Source organism: Zonotrichia leucophrys, chromosome 6 (assembly GCF_028769735.1).
Source record: "Zonotrichia leucophrys gambelii isolate GWCS_2022_RI chromosome 6, RI_Zleu_2.0, whole genome shotgun sequence".
NCBI classification, from domain to species: domain Eukaryota; kingdom Metazoa; phylum Chordata; class Aves; order Passeriformes; family Passerellidae; genus Zonotrichia; species Zonotrichia leucophrys.
The window spans coordinates 7318508-7340962 of NC_088176.1; the positions used below are offsets into that span (position 1 = coordinate 7318508).

The 22455-nt window shown below is 36.9% G+C and overlaps 1 protein-coding gene across 3 annotated transcripts in view; it reads right to left on the reverse strand.

Annotated features, from left to right (window-relative positions):
- The window catches only part of ATRNL1 (attractin like 1), a 440678-nt gene that overhangs the window by 101058 nt on the left and 317165 nt on the right, over positions 1–22455 (reverse strand). For 2 of the 3 annotated variants that reach the window (XM_064716241.1, XM_064716243.1), the window contains exon 27: positions 15304–15411. The exons of the other annotated variant lie outside the window; for it this stretch is intronic. In XM_064716241.1, the coding sequence (XP_064572311.1) occupies positions 15304–15411 (108 nt within the window). The remainder of the gene's footprint in view (positions 1–15303; positions 15412–22455) is intronic. 3 annotated transcript variants of the gene reach the window in all.

The following is a 22455-nucleotide window of genomic DNA, read 5'->3' on the forward strand; positions in this document are numbered from 1 at the left end:
ATGAGGAAACTGAATTTCATGCATTAATTTTTATAAGAAACCTATATTTCTACAGAAGACTCTACTGATCATCTTTAGGGAAACCGGTTAAAAAATACTTAAAAAAAAAAAAAAGTTGTGTTTTCTCCTTAGAGTCAGTAAATTGAAACATTTTTATTTACCCAATACTCCCAGTTTTAGATATTGGGATGATTTAAATTCTGGTATCAATCAGCTACATCCTATTGAACCTCAGACCACTGTAACATGGAAGAGAAAGATCTGGATCTCCACTCAATGTGGGAAGCCTCATTCCCTTTCCATAGATCATTTCCAAGGCCCCATATCACAGGGTCAGTGATGCATGCCAGGCTTTATAAGCAGCAAAGGATTTTCAGATACTTGAGAACAACCAGGGTTTTTTTAGCCTTTTGAAAAAGACAAAGCTGGCACTGTCTGAGTCACTGTGGAAATGACCAGAGGTGAGCCAAACTGCCTTTCTTTAATTCCCATGAGTATTCCATTAGTCCTTACAAAATATATATAAATATACATACTATTGACTGTTCACTAAAGCCATCAATTTTCAAAAGTTTTCTCCATTTTAAAACTTACTTTAGAACGATCATTTTAATATTATATTCTGTGACAAAAGAGCTTATATAAGAGTGTAACATAAGAGTTCATTTGGCCCTACATCTCCCATAATGGGCACTTTATGAAATATGAACTTCCTTATCTGTGATATATTATCTTTTCCTTGAAATATGGCTAATTACTGTCATTCATTAGAGATGAGACATTTGAGTATCATTTCTTGTGTCACATTGACTTCAAGTTGCTTATGATTTCATCAAACTAGTGACAGGGAATTTCTGAATACAAATTTTAAAAGATTCACCATGTACCCCATAGTTATTAATGCACTGTCTTAACTGACATTTCCAGCTAAGGAACAGAGTAACAATACCCACACTTAATAAATTCAGTGTCACATTCATTGTGGATTAAAATATCTCTAGAAGTAGATCAGTATCTGCATTAGGAACATCATGTCATAGACAGAGGACAGTTTCTCAGTTTGCAGGTTCAAGTATTTTTATACAACACTGTGGATTCACTTTCCAAGAGAGCCACTCCTCCAATTTCAAAAGTTGTTTATATCACATACTCAAGGGTTTTCTCCCAAAAAACAGACACAAAAATCACACAAGTAGTTCTGTTTGTAAATTCTGTCATAGTGCAATTGACTATAAAAATGTTTGTCTGAATTTTACTCCAAAGGACAGGACTGCAATGTGAACATGCTTGAAAGATTAGGACATGCATTCAATTATTTGCAACTATAAGTTAACATATCACAAAGATTGTCATTGAACATGGTTTACCTGTTGGAAGTGTTGAAAGAGAAGAAAGAGTTGAAATTAAGAGATGTTGATTACAAGGATGCTGCTAAACTAGAGGTCAGACTCCATAACCACATCTGTTGTGATAGCAATTAAAGCGTATTTTTATGACACTGACTCTTCTGTTCACATGCTTTAGTAATCTAATATGCTTAGGAGAAAGGTATTTGGGATGATTCACTCTACAACACCTGGGAGCTCACAGTTCCATCACCTCTCTTGGAAAATCAGAAACTTTACTAAGATACATACACACATCTGAATAATATAATTTGTATCAATTGTACTTGTTAGCACACCTGTTGACCTAAAATACACAGCCTAGACTCTCACAGACTGAACTGTATCAATATATCACTGAAAGAAGATGTTGCCTTTATGATGGAATAGAGACTTTGAATTAGTCAAATGAATGCACCTATTCCAAAAAGAAGGTACCATCTAGTTACATAAAATTTCATTACAATTAAGAAGAGAGGTCAGGGTATTTCAGAGAAGACAGTAGCAAAGAAATCCTAGGATGCCCTTAAAAGAGATGATTTTTAACACTGGGCTCTCTTAAAATGCAGCTGTCAAACACAAATATGAAGACTATAATTGACATAATATCAAGCAAAGAATAAAAAAAAATCAAAATCAGATGCAGAAAAAATTTTCTTATTTACTGTTTCTAATAGGCACCTGAAATTTACTTTCTCTTTAGTTTCTTCTTGGAAGAACTAAAAGCGCATTACCAATTTGTACAGTATAGAACATAGCTTAGTATAGTTCCCTTTATCTTTAAATTGAACTACAGCCAAGGGATCTTGCATTTAAAAAAAACAAACAAACTTTTCCTTCCCTACTCATATTTGGAATGCTTTCTATGGTCAATTATTGCTCCACACATAAAGCTCTCTTGCAAATTTCATGTTTATTAGGCTCTGAGCTTCAGTAAACTTATCTGGGCTGGTGTCATTTTGAACTGTGCCCAATTTACCATAAAGCTTGTAAAACAAACAAACAAAAAAAAACAAACCAAAAAAAAAAACCCACCCTAAACTTCTCTCATTATACAAATAAGTCATAACTCCCAACTGTGTTTTGCAACTGCACATGCACTGCCAAAATTTAAACGAGTTTTTTAAAAAACACTGTATAGTATACAAAGGTACACATTGCAACTACTAAAATATACAGGCCAAGAAAAAAAGGAAAGGAATTTAGGGGCTGGCATCAGAGAAAAACTTGGGAAATATTTCTTACCAGTATCAGCAGAAAAACAGACACTGAGCACTCTTACATGATGCTACTGAAGGAAATGCCTTTATAGCAGTTCTTGGATTAAATGAACATCAAAACTTCTCCAGCTCTTCCAAGAACTTTACAGCCAACTTTTTTCCACGTACACAAAAGAACCTGAAATCCTGAGCAACACAGATTTTGGTTTTTGCTCATGTTTTACATGTGGTTGAGTTAGTAGAGAAATGAGCTGAGGAACCACTTAAATTGGATACAGACAAGTCTCCAGGAACAGCAGGGATACTGGGAACTGAGCAATGTCATTGAGAAGACGCTGCCATCTTTGACTGGTAAGAAGAAAGATGATGCAGGAAATCCCCCCAAAAGCCCTGGCCAGGCATGTGAAGGCCAAGAATTTGACAAGGAATAGCCACCATGGATTTGTGAAAGATAAAATTTGCCCCACTGACCTGGTATATTTTGGTAATGGTGTGACAGACTCAGAGAAAGACAAGGCTGGATGTTGTTAGCTTTGACTTCAGCAAAACTCAAAAAAATCTTCCATTCTATCTTTGCAAACAAAACAGTGAGATAGAGGTGGCCTAAGCATTAGAACATAGGTCTGGCAGTAAGGGATGTGTTCAGTATTCAAAGGAGAAACCTAAGTTGGGGTCTTTTGCTGACTCTGGTAATTCTATCCTTTCCTCACAAGGATAAGAAAATGGGCAGTAGAAAGAAATTTCAAGAAGGGAGATTCTGGTGATATTAGTAAAGGCTTGTCACAGAGTAGCTGAACAGTTGAACAGGACTCTGTGAGTTTGCAGAATCAGCTTCCTTAACAATATTCGTAACCCCATCAAACAGGGCCCTAAACAATCTCACCATAGGGGGCTTTAACTCTGCTCAAGGGTTTGGCTCCTCCCCAGTCTCTTTGACTGATGTATAACTACAAAAGGTTCCTTCCAACCTAAATTATCTATGATTCTATTGTGCATGATGAATGCTATTTTCTAAAGATTAGATTTGCTGCCTAATTCAAATTCAGTAAGTGAAAATATTGAATTTCAGCTTAATATGAGCTCTTCTAACAAGGATCAGTTCCCTGCCCCTATTAATGTGAAGTCTCTAAAACAGCTGATGAGAAGATGATCTCCAGTGCCATAAATAGACAGCTAACAAATAGCTGCATTTGTCTGTCAGAAGTGCTCACCTTGTAACAATCTCAGTGATCATGATGTTAGAACAGAATGGTGCTCAGAGAAGATCTGCCTACTAGAGAAAAGCTGGTTAGTTGAAGATGGACAGACAGGTGAGCAGGGGGAAGACCCTACAATTACACAGCTGTACCATGCAATGATCAATTATAACCCATTGTAGAGAAGAGCTTTTGAATTTCTCCTTCAGTCCCAGCTCTCATTAACCACTTCTGTATAATGCTTTCTCCTTAAGCACTTCTGAATAATGCTTTCTGACTTTCCCAGCTGATTTAAAATTGTTGCCCCTCATAATGAGTTGATTGCATCACTTTCACCTCTTAATGGCAGCTTCAGTTCAGTGATACACTTGGACACTTTAAAGTCCTTAGAAAAACTGTCTGAAACAGAGTAATAGAGCACACCTCAGCAGCAAGGGCTATTACAGAGATTGCTGCAAAAACATCAGCTCTACCCTTTGCTTTCTGTGCTGGCTTTCTAAAGAACATAAATTCCAGGTTTTAGACCTTATCCTCAAGATACTCAGCGGCTAAGATGGCATATCCAAAACATGCCTAAAGTCTGTAATCAAACCTTTATCTATTTTTTTCCCTCATCTTACACAGCAGAACTTTTTGGAACAAAGCCAATTCCAAGTATTACAAGATATAAGTTTTTTGGATTAGATCAATAAAGTTACTGAAATATTAGCTGGTTGGCAGACTTTCACAAAATCCCCTATCCTTCATCCCAAATCCTACACAAGTTTCTCTGACTTTGCCCTCTCACATGAATTCAATTCCAAATGAATGTGTCAAAAAAGAAAAAGCCAAACCCAAAGCATGACATCACACACTAAATATATTGGATTTCTGCCATTTCCAGCTGTGGATGCCAAGGGCTGTAGGTAGTGCATGTGTACCTACACTGTCTGAGAACTCCTTTCAGTTCTCTTACTTCCTTCTCACCTTGAGCTATTACATCTTCACAGAATTAAAAGTCAATAATGAGAGACATCTGGGTTAGTTTATTAAAATGCTACTTTAGCTATTTATTTTGCAAAGTAGTTGCAAACTGGTTATAAACTGTTGCTAGATCAAAATATGCTGCACATTGCTGACATTTCAATGAATATCGTTCATGAAAGTCCTAATAGAATGAAAAGAGATGGTCTAACTATTCTTGAGAAAAAAAAAAAACAGACATTCAGATTGCAATGCTTCTCTTATTATAGCAGGAAATGGAAAAACTAAAACATTTCTTCAATTTAAAAAAAAGATATTTCTGCAATTACTATAAACACAAGTCCACTATTCCTCAATAAACCAACAGAGTAAGTAGAGTTTTTAACTACTTTCCTACTAATGGTACACTGGAAGATCTATACTGTGCTGCATTAGGACCTGGTGCTACTCAACCTTGAGTTCAACGAGTGATGGGAGAAAGTAATTCAATAACATTCATGATCAGTGCCTGAAAGTACACAGAAGTACATGACAGTTGGCTTTGGAGATTATATTTTATGTTTGTCTGACTTAATTTATAAGAAAGTGGTAATATTTATATATTTATATATATATGTATACATATATATTCAAAATTTCCTCCATGAAAAATAAATGACCAAAAAAGACACACATTACAGCATCCATATGCCCAGAGGGAAATGATCTCACTGGATCTCACTGCCAAAGTCATGTCACTGACTCTTGGTGTATTTAGTGGTGATCTTAAAGATCATCCTGCATTTGTGTGCTCGGTGTTGCAAAACATAAATTATATTTGTGAGTCATTGGATAATGCTCTTTTCTGCACATAAAATGACATTTAAACACATTCAGAAGGGTATATTTTATTCCTTCTGATTCCTACACCTTGAAATTTTTCTCAATATAAAATAAATTGCTTCTCTACTTTTCCAACAGCCCAGTGACTTTTCCTTTAATAACCAATAAGTTGTTTGTAGAAAAGAATAACTATTTATTAACTGCACTTGGTTCAATATTTGTACATCATTTTTAAAGGCCTAAACAGTTGAGACAAGAAGGTGACAGCAAGTACCTCTATAAACTTTCTAGTCTCTTACTGAAAGCTGGATAATAAAGATAAGGAAAAGGTCATTTTGCCAAGGATATAGTACAAAGAATGGCACTCAGAAAGGCAAAATTCTACTTTAAATAAAAATCTACTAAGATTAATATATACCAAAGATGAAAAAAGGGAAAATTTCATTTCTTATGTGTCTGTTAAAAACTTTACTGGTTCACACTAATGAACAATAATGTTTTACAGTCTTTGTTATAGGAAGCTCTAAGAGATTTGTTATATCTGGAAGTGATCACATATCACAAATACTGCTGATTTTTTGAAGGAGATAGCCCTGATACAAACTCACTGTTCTTCCCAATTTCACTGCAGTCTAACTGCCTTTTTAACTTCTACTTTATTGCAGTGTTTAGTTTATTGAAGTGTACCATTCAGAATCTTTTGATTTTCAGAAGAAATGGTCCAAGGAGAAGGTTCCTTCAGCACCATTAAAGAATCCTACTGCAAATCCTGATTGAGCCCACTCATTTTTCAAATACCACTATTTTTCTGGTTTTCCTATTATGAAAAGATAATTCTTCAGATTATTACAGAAACACAGATAACAGATTATTATTAACACCTTATACAATATTTCTAGCTCTGCTTTGCTAAAGCCAGTGAATGGAATCCACACCCTATAACTCATAAACCAGCCTCGTGGTTTATTTGAAAATTTGAGTTATTCACATCAAAGTGATCCAGTCTGCCTGTAAGCACTCACACCTTCCTGAACAATCAGTGGAAAATCAGAAACTGCCTCTCACAATATGCAGGGGAAAAAATGAGATGACTTTTCTACAGCACAGGAAGGACATGGACCTGCTAGAGTGGATCCAGGGGAGGGCCACCAAAATTGCCAGAGAGAAGGAACACCTCTCCTGTGAGGAAAGGCTGAGAGAGTTGTGGTTGTTCAGTCTGGAGGAGTCTCTGGGGACAAGAGCTGATAAGGGAGCTGATAAGAAACATGGGGACAAACTTTAATAGGGCACCTAGTGACGGACAGCAGAACAGAGGGAGCTCAGAGCCTACCTAAAAACTAACAAACTTCAACTTTTTTGTTGAAATTGAGCCACCCTGCAACCAGAAATTGAAGAATTATGATGTCCAATGCACAGCAGACAGAACCAAGCAGTAAAGTGCTGCTGGGTTGAAGAGTCATGGAAAACACATTGGATGTGTTGGATGGCACATGGGATGGCTCTCTGAAGTTTGGGTGAGCTTTGAGTCATCCAGGGCAGGGGCCTTCTATGCAAATAATTCATATTCACTTCAGACACAAAACCAGTTTGATAGATGGTACAGAACAATAAAACTTCACAGAAAAGTAGAATAAACTTAAATATTGCCTGACATACAGTTTGCCAAGTTTTGTGAAGAAAAGCCCAGGCAGGGCTCTTGTCTTGTGTCTGCTGCAGTTTCAGTGGTATTGTTGGAAGGCAGAGCTGAATCTTGAGTAGACAGCTGGAAACAAGCATGAAGGTAAAGCCTCTGAATTAGAACTATGGACTACAAGTTGCTAAAAATCAAAGAGCACCCTCCAGTTCCCAGCTCTACTTGGAAACATGGGAAATGGCTGATGAAACACTATAGTTTCTGTACCTATTTCTTCTCCTCTTTCCTTTTAAAGATAGAAATGTCCTACTTTAAAGATAAGAAATAACTTCTGATCTAAAACCAGAAGAGGTACTAAGAAAATACACAGAACTAAAAGAGCAGCCAGTCAGAGAATGGCATGTGCAAATCAGGTGTACAGAAAGGTCCAGTAAACAGAGGAATATTCCCATCTATGTGCTTTTTAGTTATTCTGATAGCATAACTCTTTCCATGCTTTGGTATGTTCAGTTAAAATAATTCTGGAAGTACCTCATTCTCATGGATTCCACATCCAAATGCAAGATTTCTGTGACAAAGCCTTGTTCAAGGGGAATCCTAAGAGTACTTAAAAATATAAGTATATAAAATTGCTTCACATTTGCTGAATTTTTTTATCTGTCTACTTCATGAAATAAGATGTTGCAAAACTGAATTTATTAAAAGACAGAGTGTCATTATTCATAACATTTACAGAAACATATAAACACTTCTGCTTTAAAACAATCAGAACAATTACTTTGATACTCTGGATTTGCAATTATGCATAATACATTGATTTAAGAGTTCTATTCACAGCATGCCAATACTACTGAAACACCTACACTTTGCTTGTAAGCCAAAATTCCTCTAATTGAGCATGAAATTTATTTGCAATTTTGTTCAACACAAATAATATATTTTTATCCAAACAATTTCTGTAGTCATCTGATTATGCAGTGTGTGTGCCAAATACACTCTGTGAAGTGGAAAGACACATTTTAATAAAAAAACCTACACAAAATCAGGTTCTCAGAACTAACTGTGAATTTACAGATCGTACAGTTCACGAGGTAATAAGCAAAGGCTTTACTCTCCTGTTATGGTGAAATATTAGGAAATCAACCTCCACCTAGACAAACCTCCTCTACATCATGTCTAAGGTTTTCTCACAACACCTGTTTGCCCATGAGGACAGGAATAAAGAAGCAGAAAAAAGAACATAGGGATTAAAAAATTTTTTTTTTTCACATTTAGAGACTGGGTACACTTTAGAACTGATATAGAATTCTTAAAAACTTGAAGTTAAGGACTCAAGCAAAACATCAACAGGTTTTGAGGTGTTAGTTTATATTTTAAGAACAAACACACACACACAAATATGGTCTGTATGAAAAAAAAAAAGGTAGCTTTCTCCAGCAGCATTTCTCAGGTTATTTTTAGCTTTCCCATATGCCAGAGAAGAAAAATGCTACTCAGAAATCTTAAAATATTGCTAATGTAATTCTGTGCAACAAATTGAACATCTATACCTTTTCCATTGATTTAGTATACACAACACACACAAAAATTATAGCTGTGACCAGTATGCATGAGCAGCTAGGTGAGGTATTTGTTCTGAATCTTAGGCTCAGAACACTCACACATTTCTAAACATACATTTTAGGTGGAACCACAAAAATCTTACACAAATGTGAAGTTATTTTACTGGGCAGAGCAACCCTGTTGTGTGTAACCACTGCATGAGGAGCAAAATAGTGTGAAATCTAAACATCTTATTTCACGAAAAACTTCATATAAGGAAGGAGGTGGTGCAAACCAAACAATGCTGCTCTGGGATAAATGTTTTTCTCTAGTGGAAGAACCACCAGATGTAAATTTTGATGATATAACATCCCTTGCACATAACATCACAAAAAACCACACACAATGTGGAGCAAACATTTACAAAGAAGGAAAAATGCTGGAAAGTAGGGTTTAACATAAAGTGACTCAATAGCTCAGGAGAAAGTTTTCTGCATGAACAGTACTGAGGGAGGGGGCAGAGAAGGCAGGGAGCCATCAAGGTCAAAGTGTAGCACAAAACAAAGGAGTTCTTGAGGTAGTGGACAGCAAGTTTAACATGATCTTTGAGCAATACAGAAAAGGAAAAAATGCAATCCAATACAGATTTCTCCTCTTCAGTGTCAGGTGTGACATCTGACTACATTTCTCTGAAATCTACTAGTCTAGGATGCATGGATTTTGAAAGACTATAAAAATGGCAATGCACTTGTTAAGAAAAAAAAATAATTACATCATCAGTACAGACTTCAAGGAGATTATTGAACTATTCCAAATAGGATGGAGATCATGTTTGGCAGACCTGCAGTCAGGGAGAGGCTGGGGTCAGAGATGACTTAACAGTTTCTGATCTTGAGAGAAAATGGAGGATGTCAGTCAATGAATAAAACAGCAAAAGTGAAAAGAAGAGTCATAAATATTCAGTACCAGAAAACTAACATTGCAGTGAAGGTAATTAAGGTGTTCAAACAACAGAAATGGAACATTTTCAGAGTCTGAAGAAGGAAGAGCTAGGGAGCAATCAGAATAACAATAAAGACAACGCTGAAAGGAGGTATCTAATGCAGCTATGGTACATGGTACCTCAGAAATATTTGTCCATCCTGCTCTAAAAAGCTTCCAATAAAAGAAATTCCATCACCTCCCCAGGCAATTGCTTTCAGTGATTCAGCTTTATTATGAGAAGCTTTTCCTGATACCTTCCTAACCCTTCCCTCCTACAGTTTAAGTCCATTACACCTCTGCCACCTGCAGCACGCCAAGGAAGATTTTGCCTTCATGATTGCTGTTTCCCCTTTGCATATCTGCAAGTTATTATTTGGGCACCTTTAACTAGCCTTCCCCATTTTCCTTGACTTTTCATTGTAGTTACAATTTCTAGGTCTCTGATTGCTCACATTGTTCTCATCTATATTCTCCCTTCTCTGGTCTCCCTTGAGCTACAGAGAGCAGCTCAAGACTATGACATGACTTTCCAGTAGGCAAGAAGAGCAACTATAATGGCCTTTGATAGCTCCTGTTGCCAAACCCATGTTGCCTTTGTGGTGACTGGAAACAAGGTGACCATTTGAGGAAAAATTTCATTATTATCTAAAATAAATTATTACTTTTCTGCAAGGGCAGTGAAACTGTCCTCTGATCCTGAGACTAATATTAGGAACTGAGCACAAGGAAAGCTGATGCTCTGTACCAAGGAGTTGGGAAGAGCCTGTTCCTTGGCTTTAGACATTATGTCATCAACACAATGCAGGTGCAATGCTGATGAAGCATGCAACTAGGTGAATTTTGGTCAAAATAAGGTAGACTGCATTTTCAAAAATTACTCACTGATTTAGTCAATTTATATAAGAAAATTAACCCACCTTAGCTAGATTTATTTGTAAACAAAGAGAAAAGTCTCTTTACTGGCAAGAGAACATAACACACAGTACAACTTATTAATATATACTACAATTACTTAAAAGTCCACAAATCTCTACTATAGGATTTCAATGCATTTTGATAAGTCACTCTATTTTCTAGCATCCATTCTTTTTATAAAATGACAGCTGCTGGTGTCAGTGCACACCCTTCCAATTATTTACTCAAATAAATGACAAATAATGGCCAATATTTGCTTCATACCTATCAAAAGTGCCTGAAATTCAAAACTTATTTAATGCACCATAAATATTACTCACTAGAAAACATTATTTTCTAGAGAAAGAAACATAGATTTTATTAGAAATTCAAAACTTTTGACATCATCCTACCTTGTCAGAAGCAGAGGGTGGTCTAATATCTATGACAACTCTAGGGAAAATGCAGTAATTTAATGGCAAAATGACTGAAAGATCTACTGTGTGCTTTTCTGCAGAAATAATTATGAAATAACATTGATGTGAACAAAAAAAAAAACCCAAGTAATACCACAAATATATCAAGTGGATGATCATCACAGCAGTAAATCTGCACTTGGCCCTTCTGCAGGCAATAACATGCCTGTCTTTACTCCAGCAGATGCAGCACAGTAAGATGCTGCTGTTCAGAGTCTTAGCATGACCAGACATGAAATGTTTGTTTACAGCAGAGTCTACCTTATCTTACCTAAAGAAATAATCTGTCCCCATTTCCAAAAGAAAAATACCCAGAAATTAGGCAAAGAGGGGGAAAAAATTGTTTTACTTCTCAATTAATACATAGATGAACTGAAATGACTGTCAGCAGCACAGTAGAAGGAACTCTTCAAAAGTGATTTACATTTTAGGGAAAAAAATTTGCCTAAAGGAGGTTTAGAACATGAAGATAGCCTAAATGATTTAGCTTTTGGTATATACTAGGAACTAAAAAGCAACCAAGTCTGGAAATGGCTCAGATGTCTGGAAAAAAGAAATGAGAGGAATAAAAAACATTGTAACACTGAGGGCACTGAGTGCCAAGAAGCTCAGCAATGAGCATCTATTGATCTATGATGCTACTTTGATTTTTTTTATGACTGTGGTACTGAAAAAAATTATGGTTGTATCACAAAACAGCTAATATTCTCAAACTCTCTGGACAGGGCGCTTTTGCTGTTTTCTGGCTCTGCTCTGAACAGCCTGTGCTGCGTGCTCCTGCTGGCAAGGGGCCCTTGGGAATTCTCTCTGTCCTTTTCCCTTCCCCTGGCTCACCAGTGACTTCACCAGAGCTGCACTGGACTGCTCCCCTCTTGGCATCCAGAGGGTCACTGTCCTCCAGACTTCCCTTCCCCTCTCCACCACAGCAACTTTAGATTGCTCTTGTTCTGCCCAGGAGGGAGTGAGGGGCATCCTGCCTCCAGCTTCACCTTCCTGCAAGGGCTCACACAGACCTCATCACCTCCAAGCAGTGCAATGGAAATCATTACAGATGCAGATCAGGACTAGCATGGGTTAAATATCATTAATACCATGGCACAACAGGAGTGGGTGTTGCTTGGTACTTTCAGAATTGGGATAACATCCCAACTAACATCCTATCATATCATTAGGAAGGCAGTGGTTGGTGTGACACAGGAGAGGAGGGCAAGGGAAAAACAAAGTCTGCTTTCTCTTGTGTTAAGTTTGAACCAACAATAAAACATGAAAGAGTTGTAATAAAGCCAACATGACAGAATAGAAAACAAGATGAGAGTTGTTCATGTAAAAGGTGGCCTGAGGAGGTAAAAACTGATAAATAATGTTGTTTAAATGGGTAAGAACAAAGGCTATTGGCAATGCCTAAAAACCCATTCAGATAGGGAAGAGGAGGAATATGATGCACATTAAAGTTTTTTGAAGGAGTTAATATGGAAATACTGTCATTTTGTTGTCAAAACATTAAGAAAGATAGACTGATTGATGGAGACTCCAAAACTGAGGTTCAAGTCTCCTCTGTAGTGTTTTCAGGATTTTATTTTAATCTGTTGCAAATTGCTGCTAACTGAAAATAGACCCAAATATTATCAGTTGTATTGTAAGTATCTAAACTAGGCAACCGTTTTAAATACAGTATTTATGCTGTTGGGTTTTTTTGTATCTTTTCTGAACACTGAGTAAAAAGTGCCTTACTATTGCAAACTAAACCTCTCCAGCGAAACAGCTACTATGGATATTTACAAATAAATGCAAAATACAGCTGTTAACCAAACAGTATCCTGGCATTACCATGTGCAGTCATATGAATACTGCCTTTACCAGAGCATCAGCATTAATGTAGAGCTCCAGTTGTACAAAACCATCACCATCACCACGTGAGGCAGGTGACCTTAATGAACAGCAGCTTTACTGTGCAGCTGGATGGGAGGCTTGCAGCAATGTCTGGAGGAGTTCAGTGACACTACCCAGTGCCCAAAGGGCCCGTGGATCAATGTGGTGTCACTGGAAGTGTCAGAGTTATTCCAACGTCAATGCAAGTGTAACAGCAATGTCCAAAGTATCAGCGAGTAAAACACGATGCCAATAAAAGTGTGAGGAGAGAGAATGCAATGCACCATCATCAAAACTGGAACCCCTGGTATATCAGTGCAAGATCTCTGCAATGCCAACAGAACATTTTGAAGTTACTGTATATTCTCATTTTTTCACAGAAGATCTTTAGCTTTCAGCCTCAGAAAGGGCCAATGGGCATCAGGTATGACAAAATTTTCAATGTAGTTTAATGATTCTAATAAATATGAACTATGAAATATAAACTTCAATAAAATGAAGTTTACAGGTATTTCATACTATTCTGTTCTTGAGCATTGTATCCTCGAAATGTGTGATCTGTATTGCCTTCAGTCCAAAAGAGCAAAATACGAAGAACTGAATGGCAACTAAAACTTTTTGTGTCCTTTCACAAAGAAGCTTAATATAGCCCTTTTATTTTTACAGAATATATACCAAAGGACAATCAATACCAGAATCACATTCATTTAATCCTCAGCACAATACTGTTTTAAGATATAGATCAGTATAATTCCAAGGAAATTTTGAATGGATTTCATTCTGTGTATAACTATGTATTAATTAAGAAAAAGCCACTGTGGATGCTGAATTCTAAACAATTACTAGAAAATGCTTGGCTAGAAAAAAAAAGGTAATAAAAACTGTAAAATATAATTAAAATATTTTAGGATCTCTCTCTTTTAGTGCTAAATAAAAAACACGACAAAGAAAATGTACCAATTAAGTTGTGATGTTTACTTCTAAAGTTTAATTAAATAATCAGTATGTACAAAATTAGAGTATGGATGCCTCATCAGCCATTCACTGCCTCCATTTGAAAAAAAAAACAGGAAAAAGTCTTCTTAGATACCAGTGCAGAGACAATGAAACCACATTGCAAAAAAATTAACTTTTAACTGCAGTGTAATGTCCTCAGCTTGGGGAGCTGGAGAGGTCTTCTTTTCCAAGATAAGAGACAGAAATAAGGTGGTTTTGGTGAAGAAAGCAAGGGGTTTAGTATTAAGTCAGAAAATAACACAGCTTCTTCAAAGAAGAAGCCACCTATTCCAAATATTTAAATTGTGACAGTGAGAACAATTGGGATGACTTCCTGCTCAACAGCAGGACAGAGCACCTCACTTCAGTAAGTACTCAATAGCTAAATATTTTTCTTTCTATGCTTTTGTTTTTCACATCACTCATTGTCCATGAGCCTTGGAGCTTTGACAGATTGCATTTAACCTTCCAAAGATTGGTTATTGAGGAAAGCAAGAGAAGCTTTGAATTTAAGAAGAATTGGCAGCAATGAAGAGCACAATCTTGAAAGTTTTTAGAGCTAGCACACCTTGTTCCCAGACTCCACCACAAATAGGCTGAAGTAATAACTGTGAACACAGTATTGTAAATAAAGTTAAAGGAGTAAAGGAGTAGAAGATCATCTTCCAAAATCTCAGCCTAGATTAGATATTCATTATTATCCACATATGGTAATTTTCCCCCTATTTTCAGGTGAAACTTCTAGAATCCATTTCATGCATTATTACACCATTCCAATATTACATTGCTTTACATATCACTATTTCTTTTCCAATGCACTGCAATTGCAATAAAAGAACGCAGTAATGTAGCAATCTCCTACAAACAGAACCATGCATTACAGTCTGTAGCTTTAAACCTCTGTGTATAAAGCAACACTGAATTTTTACTCTAAGGTGCTTTAGTTAGGTTGTTTGTTGTAATCTCTGTTAATTAAGATAGATGTTAACTAGATGGCACTGTGTACTTGAAGGACTGAGCATGACATTTGCTGCTGACTCCTGCCCGAGTCCTGCATTCCTTGAGCTCACATCCATCACAACAGGACTGCCAGGTGAGCTGCCTGTCACCCCAGCCCAGGCTAATGGATTCTCCAGTGGTTTCAGATACACCTTATGTCATGAGATTAAAACTCTGTGCCTTGGAAATGACAAAACACACGTAGCTGAGACTTGTCAGCTCCAGGTAGTCAGATGCTGCTTGGTTTCAGAAGCAGATGCAGATGAGACTGGCAATATAAATATGCAAATCACAATGGTCCCTTGTCAGCACCACTGTTCCTACCTCTAATGGCCCTCGTAGAAAGTCTGTTTGCTCAGCTCCTACTTCCAGTGCTACATCGACAGAAGCAAAGGGGCGGCTGGCCATCTGCTGTCGCTCCCGCATAAGTTGCTGATGAGGAAAAAATGATGTTTTAACAAAACATTAAAAAATGCACCAGATATCAGTCTGCCCTACTATACCTCCCATTAAAACATAAGAATGCAAACAGCATGCACACAGCCACTTTTGTGATATCAAAGTGAGAAAGTTATACCAAATCATAATCATCACCATCTATATTTACTCGAGAAACAAGCACAGAAGGTTATGATGCCTACAAACGGCCTTTTAGCTTGAACTCTGACAAACTTCCCAAATGAAAGCTTCCCTCACTGGCTGTTCTCTCTAAATAACTGCTATTTGTGTAAGTTACAAGAAAATATAGGAAATGGTTGGTAAAAATAGTTGAAGTCTAATTCCACTGATAATGCATGCATTAGAACACCTGCCAAAAACAAGTCCACTTGGCCCTCAAATTTCCATATTTCACAACTAAGCCAGATGGAGTTAATAGTGTCAGGACTCAATTTTATGCAGAATCTTTTCTGGTGTTACTTTTATATGAAGAATAATGTGCCAGGATTGGGAACTCTGCACCAGTATATTAGAATACACTCAGCTATGCTCACAGAGCTTGTATAATCCCTTCCAATCACACCAGTGTGCACAGAAGTCCCAAGCAAAACCACAAAGTTAACTCATATTTCTTCCTCTGTCTGTAATTATAATGCTTATTAAACCACAATGAATAAAAATGATGACCAGCAGTAGATATTACAGATCTTACTCCATTGGTTCAGTGCAACTAATGAAAGCATTATTAAATATTTAAGGTGAATGACTCGTGCAATTCAAGTGGTGTGTTCCTTCAGCTGAACAGGATGTCACAGAATCTTGAAGAGACAAAATGCTTGCAAAAATGATTTATTAGAAAAGATCTGTTTCATTTTCTTAACGTTTTTCTCCCTGTTATCTCTGGAAAGCTTAAAACATTAGAAAGTGGTGTCTGAATGTAAATGACACTAGCACCGTGACATACTGCTAATAAAAACCTTTGAAATAATAAAAGGTATGCAAGCAAATATTTGCTGGCAGCTTACTAATAAACACTGTTGATTTAAGATCTGTTACAAAGCAACAAACTCATTTTGTAGTGCTTCTTATGCATTTTGCCTCAGCTTGCATTTTAAGATTGTCTATAGAAATTTAAAGACACACTTGTAACGTTAAAGTCAGACCAGAAGCTCTCAGTGCACAGCTAGTACATTCCCAAGGCCTGGATTTTATAGCCAAGCAGTGTTTGTCAGCAAGTACCTGCACAAATGGGCTCCCAGTATATCACACCAAGAGGGCAATCAATATGTCTGTGGGCAAAACTGCATGTTTTATATTGAGAATAAATAAAAGCCAAGTATGAATATCTAGATGGTTAAGAATTATGTTTTTAACCCTTTACTTCAACATGAAACTGCAGGTCTCTGTCTAGGATTTACATCAGCATTGATTTACATCAATACAATTTACTAATACATTTCACGGCTGGAAAGAATTACTGTGAGCCTTCAGTCCTACCAACAACTTGAGAAAGACCACAAAAACCTAAAGCATAAAATAACGAGTCACTACATCCTAAAATTACTCTGTGTACCTCCTTTTCCTCTTAAAATAGCAAAAAATTGAAGAAAACAGTGTAATTAGAACAGTCCTGCCACATGGAGCTCATTACAGTATTCTAAGTCTGCAGAGCTATTGGCAAGTGCTTACTTTTTAATGGGAAACCAAACACTGTTTTAAACAAATAGAATTGCTTGGGGAAAATACTTAAACAAGCAGAACAACCTATGTTCCAAATGCACATACTACTATTAAAAAGATTTATTTAATGCAGATTAAAAAGAAATGTATTTTTTATATGTTCTCTGGTTTTTAAGCCAGTAGGTTTCTCCCCCTCTTCTCCCGGTCAGGCATTCAGCAGAACCTTTTCATTCACAAAAGAGTCACTGTAATTTTGATAGTCTGCCATTTGAAAAGAATGCTACAAAGATTCTTAATTAGCTCTGTAAACAAGAATGAAAACTTGAAATGTTTGGTTGCCCATAAAGCGCTGCTGATTTTGGCAGCTGAGCACTTGCACATCAAAGTGTTTTACTCAAAACACTGCTGCTTTCCTTCATCATTTTAAAGCTCTCTGCAAGGTGCAGGACAGAAAAAAACCAAAAAACAATACGCAATGAGGAGGAATACAGGAAGATATTATGATGTTTAAAATCAGTTTTGTGGCTGGAAAAGGTCACTGCCTCCCACCATTGGCAACTGTCCCTGTACCAATACTGGGACAAAGTTCTAGAGCTTCCAGCTATGGGGAATTCCTACCTCACCCACAGGGCAAGGAGCATGGAAACTGTTTGATCAGCCATTTCATTTGGAGAGCGAAAAAGCTCTTCCTTACCCTCTCAGCAAAGAGAAAAAACTAAACAAAATCCCTCCACAGATTTCACCACAACTGAGGCAGAATAAAGAGGGGATAGTGGAAAATAAAACTATAATGCTGTTACTTTTAGATACTCAATTCCAAAAAATACACTGGATTTTAAAAAATCACAGAAAAAAACCCCAACATCATACTTCTGCAGTAATTAGGGATATTCACTTGTAGACATCAGATAAACAGATAGTATGAATATGTAATATTTGAATATTTTCTCACAAATTTGATCTATAGCATTTGAAATGCAGGCACATCTCTAAATATTCACTTTAAAGTATGGGAAATTAAAAATATTATTTTCTCAGCATAGGGCTGAGAAATTCAATAAGCAATTATTTGACTGAGCAGACAACCAATTTCAAATTCTACCATAATTTTCAATCTCATTAAGTACAATATTATTGACAAGATTAATTTTTTTAGGCATCTCTATTATTTTAGAGCAATTCTAATGTATTAATTTATATCCTATTGAGGAGTTTTTCATATAAAGTATAGAATTATAGGTGTCTTCAGTGAAGAACAGTAAGGTGCTAGGACACTATAAATTAGGTCAATTTCTCACTCAACACCCACATAATTTTTAAACATTTCTTTTAAACCCAACCGTTTTGGCATAATTATTTCCCTATATGGGGATATGCATTTCACCTGATTCTGCATGAACATGTAGACATCTTAGCCTATAGATTGTGATAATTTTGAGTTTTGGTGTCCTAGTGGAATAGAGATTTTGAAACGGGACCTGCTTTCCCATCTAGAATTTTATCCTAAGAAAGCAGTTGCCTGAGAATACAATCCAATTTACCATCAAAATAGTTTTTGTGGGGGATACCACTCCTCTGATCAATGCAGTTTGGAGTAAATTAAAACGTTCCGTGGCATCTTGTATGCGCTATAATAAGGAAATTTATTCCTTGCACAGTTCTTATTTAAGTAGAAATGTTTTGATATTTTTTGCTCTTGGTTGATAGCATCACTTTCAAAATATTTTAATGCCTTTATTGTATTCATGTACAATAAAACACTCAATGCCAAATACATATTACAGTGAGTTAACATTAACAGAACACAATATTTCAGCAAACTCAGGCTGACACATTTCAAGTCTTGCATTTTAGGAAAGGTTACCATTTTGCTTCTTTTTTGTTTCTTTTTTTTCTTTAAGATTTGCTCTCCCATGTGGAATTGGATACTGCTCTTCTGACTAGCACTGCTTTTCTACTCTGTTCACCTTCCAGCATAACTGTCCTGGAAAAGCCCTAATTGGAAAAAATCTCATAAAGTGCATGAGTTGTTAGGAACTAGGAGAGGTGTGCTTTCTCTTTGTTATACAGTTGCAGACATTCTATAGAGACTGAGATTAGGAGAGCTGAAAAGAATGAGGCCGTTTTACCTCCATAACAGGATGAACAGAACGATCCTTTCAGAGATCTTTCTCTTGCTCTTGGGCACCTCTAACGAGCTCCTGTAGCCCAGGGGCAACCAAAGGTACCCAGAGTGAGCCATAAAGGGGGCACTGACCAGTGTGCATGCCCAGGGCTGTCGAAGGAAGGGGACCAGGACAACAGGTGGTTCATCACAGGTCCCGTTTATTGAAGAAAGCATCAAACACTTATACAGCGAATAATAAGCTTATGAATATTCTGTAAGCCAAGCAATCTATTGGTTAAACTATACCATGAACTCTTCCTCATTCCTTAGGGGTTACATCTCTCTTTTCCCATGTCTCTTTCACCACTTGTTATCATACTACAGCTAGGCCCAAGGACACACTATCTAGCAGGGGCAGGACTTGGAATTAGCCACGGCTTTGTACTTTTCCAGTCTCTTTTCAGCTAAATTCCCAACACAGGGCCATGAGGCAGCTGCACACTGAGGTAGGAGTAAGAGGTGGCAAACACCAGAAAAAATGTTCAGGAGACTTCTGACTGCCAAACAGAGCCAGGAAGTCTCAGTACACTGTTCCAGAAATAAGGGTATGGCAGGAGGAAAAGTGTCTATTATTTTAACAGCAACTGCCTAGGTTTCCTAGTTTTTCTTCCTTCACATCTTAGATGGGTTTGGTTTTCTTCCTGGATGACATCACTCTCAAAGTGGTACCTGGACATGTATGACTTTGTCAAGGTGAGTACTGAAAACCAGGAAAATGGTAATTCTGCAACTCTCTGCAAACTGCTGTCTAGCTCAGTGCTGCACAACCCTCCTAGAGACAAAGATTTTTCAAATGTCTAATTTGAAATTCCTGTTCTGCTTATTCATCCTGCAGCTCTGACTTGTCTGCAGTTACAACTTGGTCACCTCCTTTGCTGCTTCTGTACTGTCAACTGCTGATGTGAGCAACATCCAAAAGCTACAACAGAAACATTAACAATGCCATGCATTAAATCTGAGTTTTATAGGAAAAATATTTGCAAGGAGAAAAAAATGTCAAAACCTCACAGAGAGTTGCACTGACGAATTTCTGATCACACTGCATTTGACAAGCTCCAAGGCTTAAAAAAATTAAGACTGTATGTAAATCGACAGCCCTGCAAAACCAGAGCCTCTCTAAACAATGCAATTCACCCATTCATTGAATATTCTTGAAGGTTCTTACTGCCACATTCCATCAACAGAAGTTACATGGACTTACACACATCTGTGTGGATCACTGATATTTTAGTTAGAAACACAATTTAATTCTCTTCCTAATTCTTAAATTCTCATTTTCAAACTGAATTATATGTAGTGATACTGTAATGAAGCCCTGATTATTCACTTCAATTTGCACAAGACAAAGCTTGCCTTCTCTTAAATTTTGTCATTGTAACTCTTGGGGTTGAAAATCTCTTCAGATTAAATTGGCTATTTATATGGCTGGAAAGGAGAGCAATTTCTCATTTACATGTTGAATAAACTATTTGACTTGGTTAATTTCCAAATCAGCTGCTTTCACTGGAAAGGCAGATCACAGTCATTAAACCTTTTTGCTGGGTTTTAGGTGAAATAAGCTCACTATTCCATGACTGCATGAGGTACAGTGATTTTAAGAGATGAATAAAAGCTGGCATAGGAAACCAAGCAGCAGGAATAGCCATGGTTCTGACAGAATCTGACAATCTGAATTCAGTCATTCCCTCCATCATGAACTTCCTAAACAATCATTTCCCTTTGCCTCATTTCCCACCGTGCTAAGTGGAAAGTTCCCTGACACAAGAGTGCACTCAGGTAGGCAATGAGATATTACAATGATGGACATAGTGTAACGTGCTATTTGCACTGCAAAATAGAGTCTGTGAAAACTTCCTGAGATACCAGGGCCTATTCCATATCACTTTCTTGTAAAATTGCCTGAAGAAAAGGTGCTCTCAGGCGTGTGCAAAGATCTGTCATGGGAAAAAAATGAGAGGAGTTATACTTTTTGTCCTGGCTTTATACTGAATAAAATGAAGGGCTATTTAAACTAGACATAGTCCAGCAAACAACAGCTAAGACATACTTAAAATACAGTGTACACATCCCCAAAAAATAACAGTTCCAAAAGGTCAAGTTTTTATGTATCCCTTTTGGAAACCAAATACCAGTCGTCTGCAATTTCCCTTGAACAAATCAAAAATGAGAAAAAAAGATGAGCCCTGAAAAGGTCATTTTTTTGCTAGATCCAAGGAACAGATATTTAATGTATTGCACATTAGCAAGCAAAGAGCAAAATGTGAATCTGCTGTGACTCCAGCTTTTGGAACTTTGTGGATACTGGAATAGAATTCCCACTTCCAGAACACTGAAAGGGGCACTCTGGGTGCTGCTCATTTGCCAGCAATTTATGGGGGATCATGTTACAACAAGGTCGTGTTTGATCCTTCATATTTTTTCCCTAAAGAATATGTTGGCATGGGAGATTTTTTTGGGCGCTAAGAATCAATAATAAACTCAAAATTCAATTTCCTGCTTTAAAATTTAAGTAGAGCTAAACAAGACGAAATCCTATTATCACTTGCACTTGGATCACAGTGAATCCATGTTGCACATTTACACAGATCTGTAACTACGAACATTTTAAAGGTTCCTGAAGATATACTTAAGTCTTTCAGTGGGTTTTGCTAATCCCAGAATTGTGCTCTTATCCCAAATTGAGTGGGCTTAAAAAATCCTTTCAGCAAACTGTTGAATATTTTGCTGTTAGCTATCACAGCCATTTTCAGTTGACAGAAAATTTCTAAAAATGCTTGTTCTGCAAAGTAATTCTATGCACAGAAAAAAGACAGGTCAACTAATTGTAGATGTTGAAATGTTTCCAGAGAAAACATTCTGTATTTGCCTAAGGACAGTTGTTTATAAGTGAATATATTAAAATATGTCTTCAAATTATTTCAGAATACAAAAGGGAGAGTCAAGAACTGTATGGTGCAAACTACCCCTTGGAACTCTAATCTACAATGGTGCCACATAAATACTGCTTTCAGAAGGTTTTCTAAAGAACTGCTTAAAAATGCAGCTACAATTTTTATGAGTGAAATAGCCACAGTGGGAAACTTCCTAAAAATAACAAAATCTCAGTCCTTCCCATCAACAGTTGTTAAGCAATGGCCTTTTGACATGAGGTACCATGAATATTACCCATCATTATCATAACTGTTAAAAAA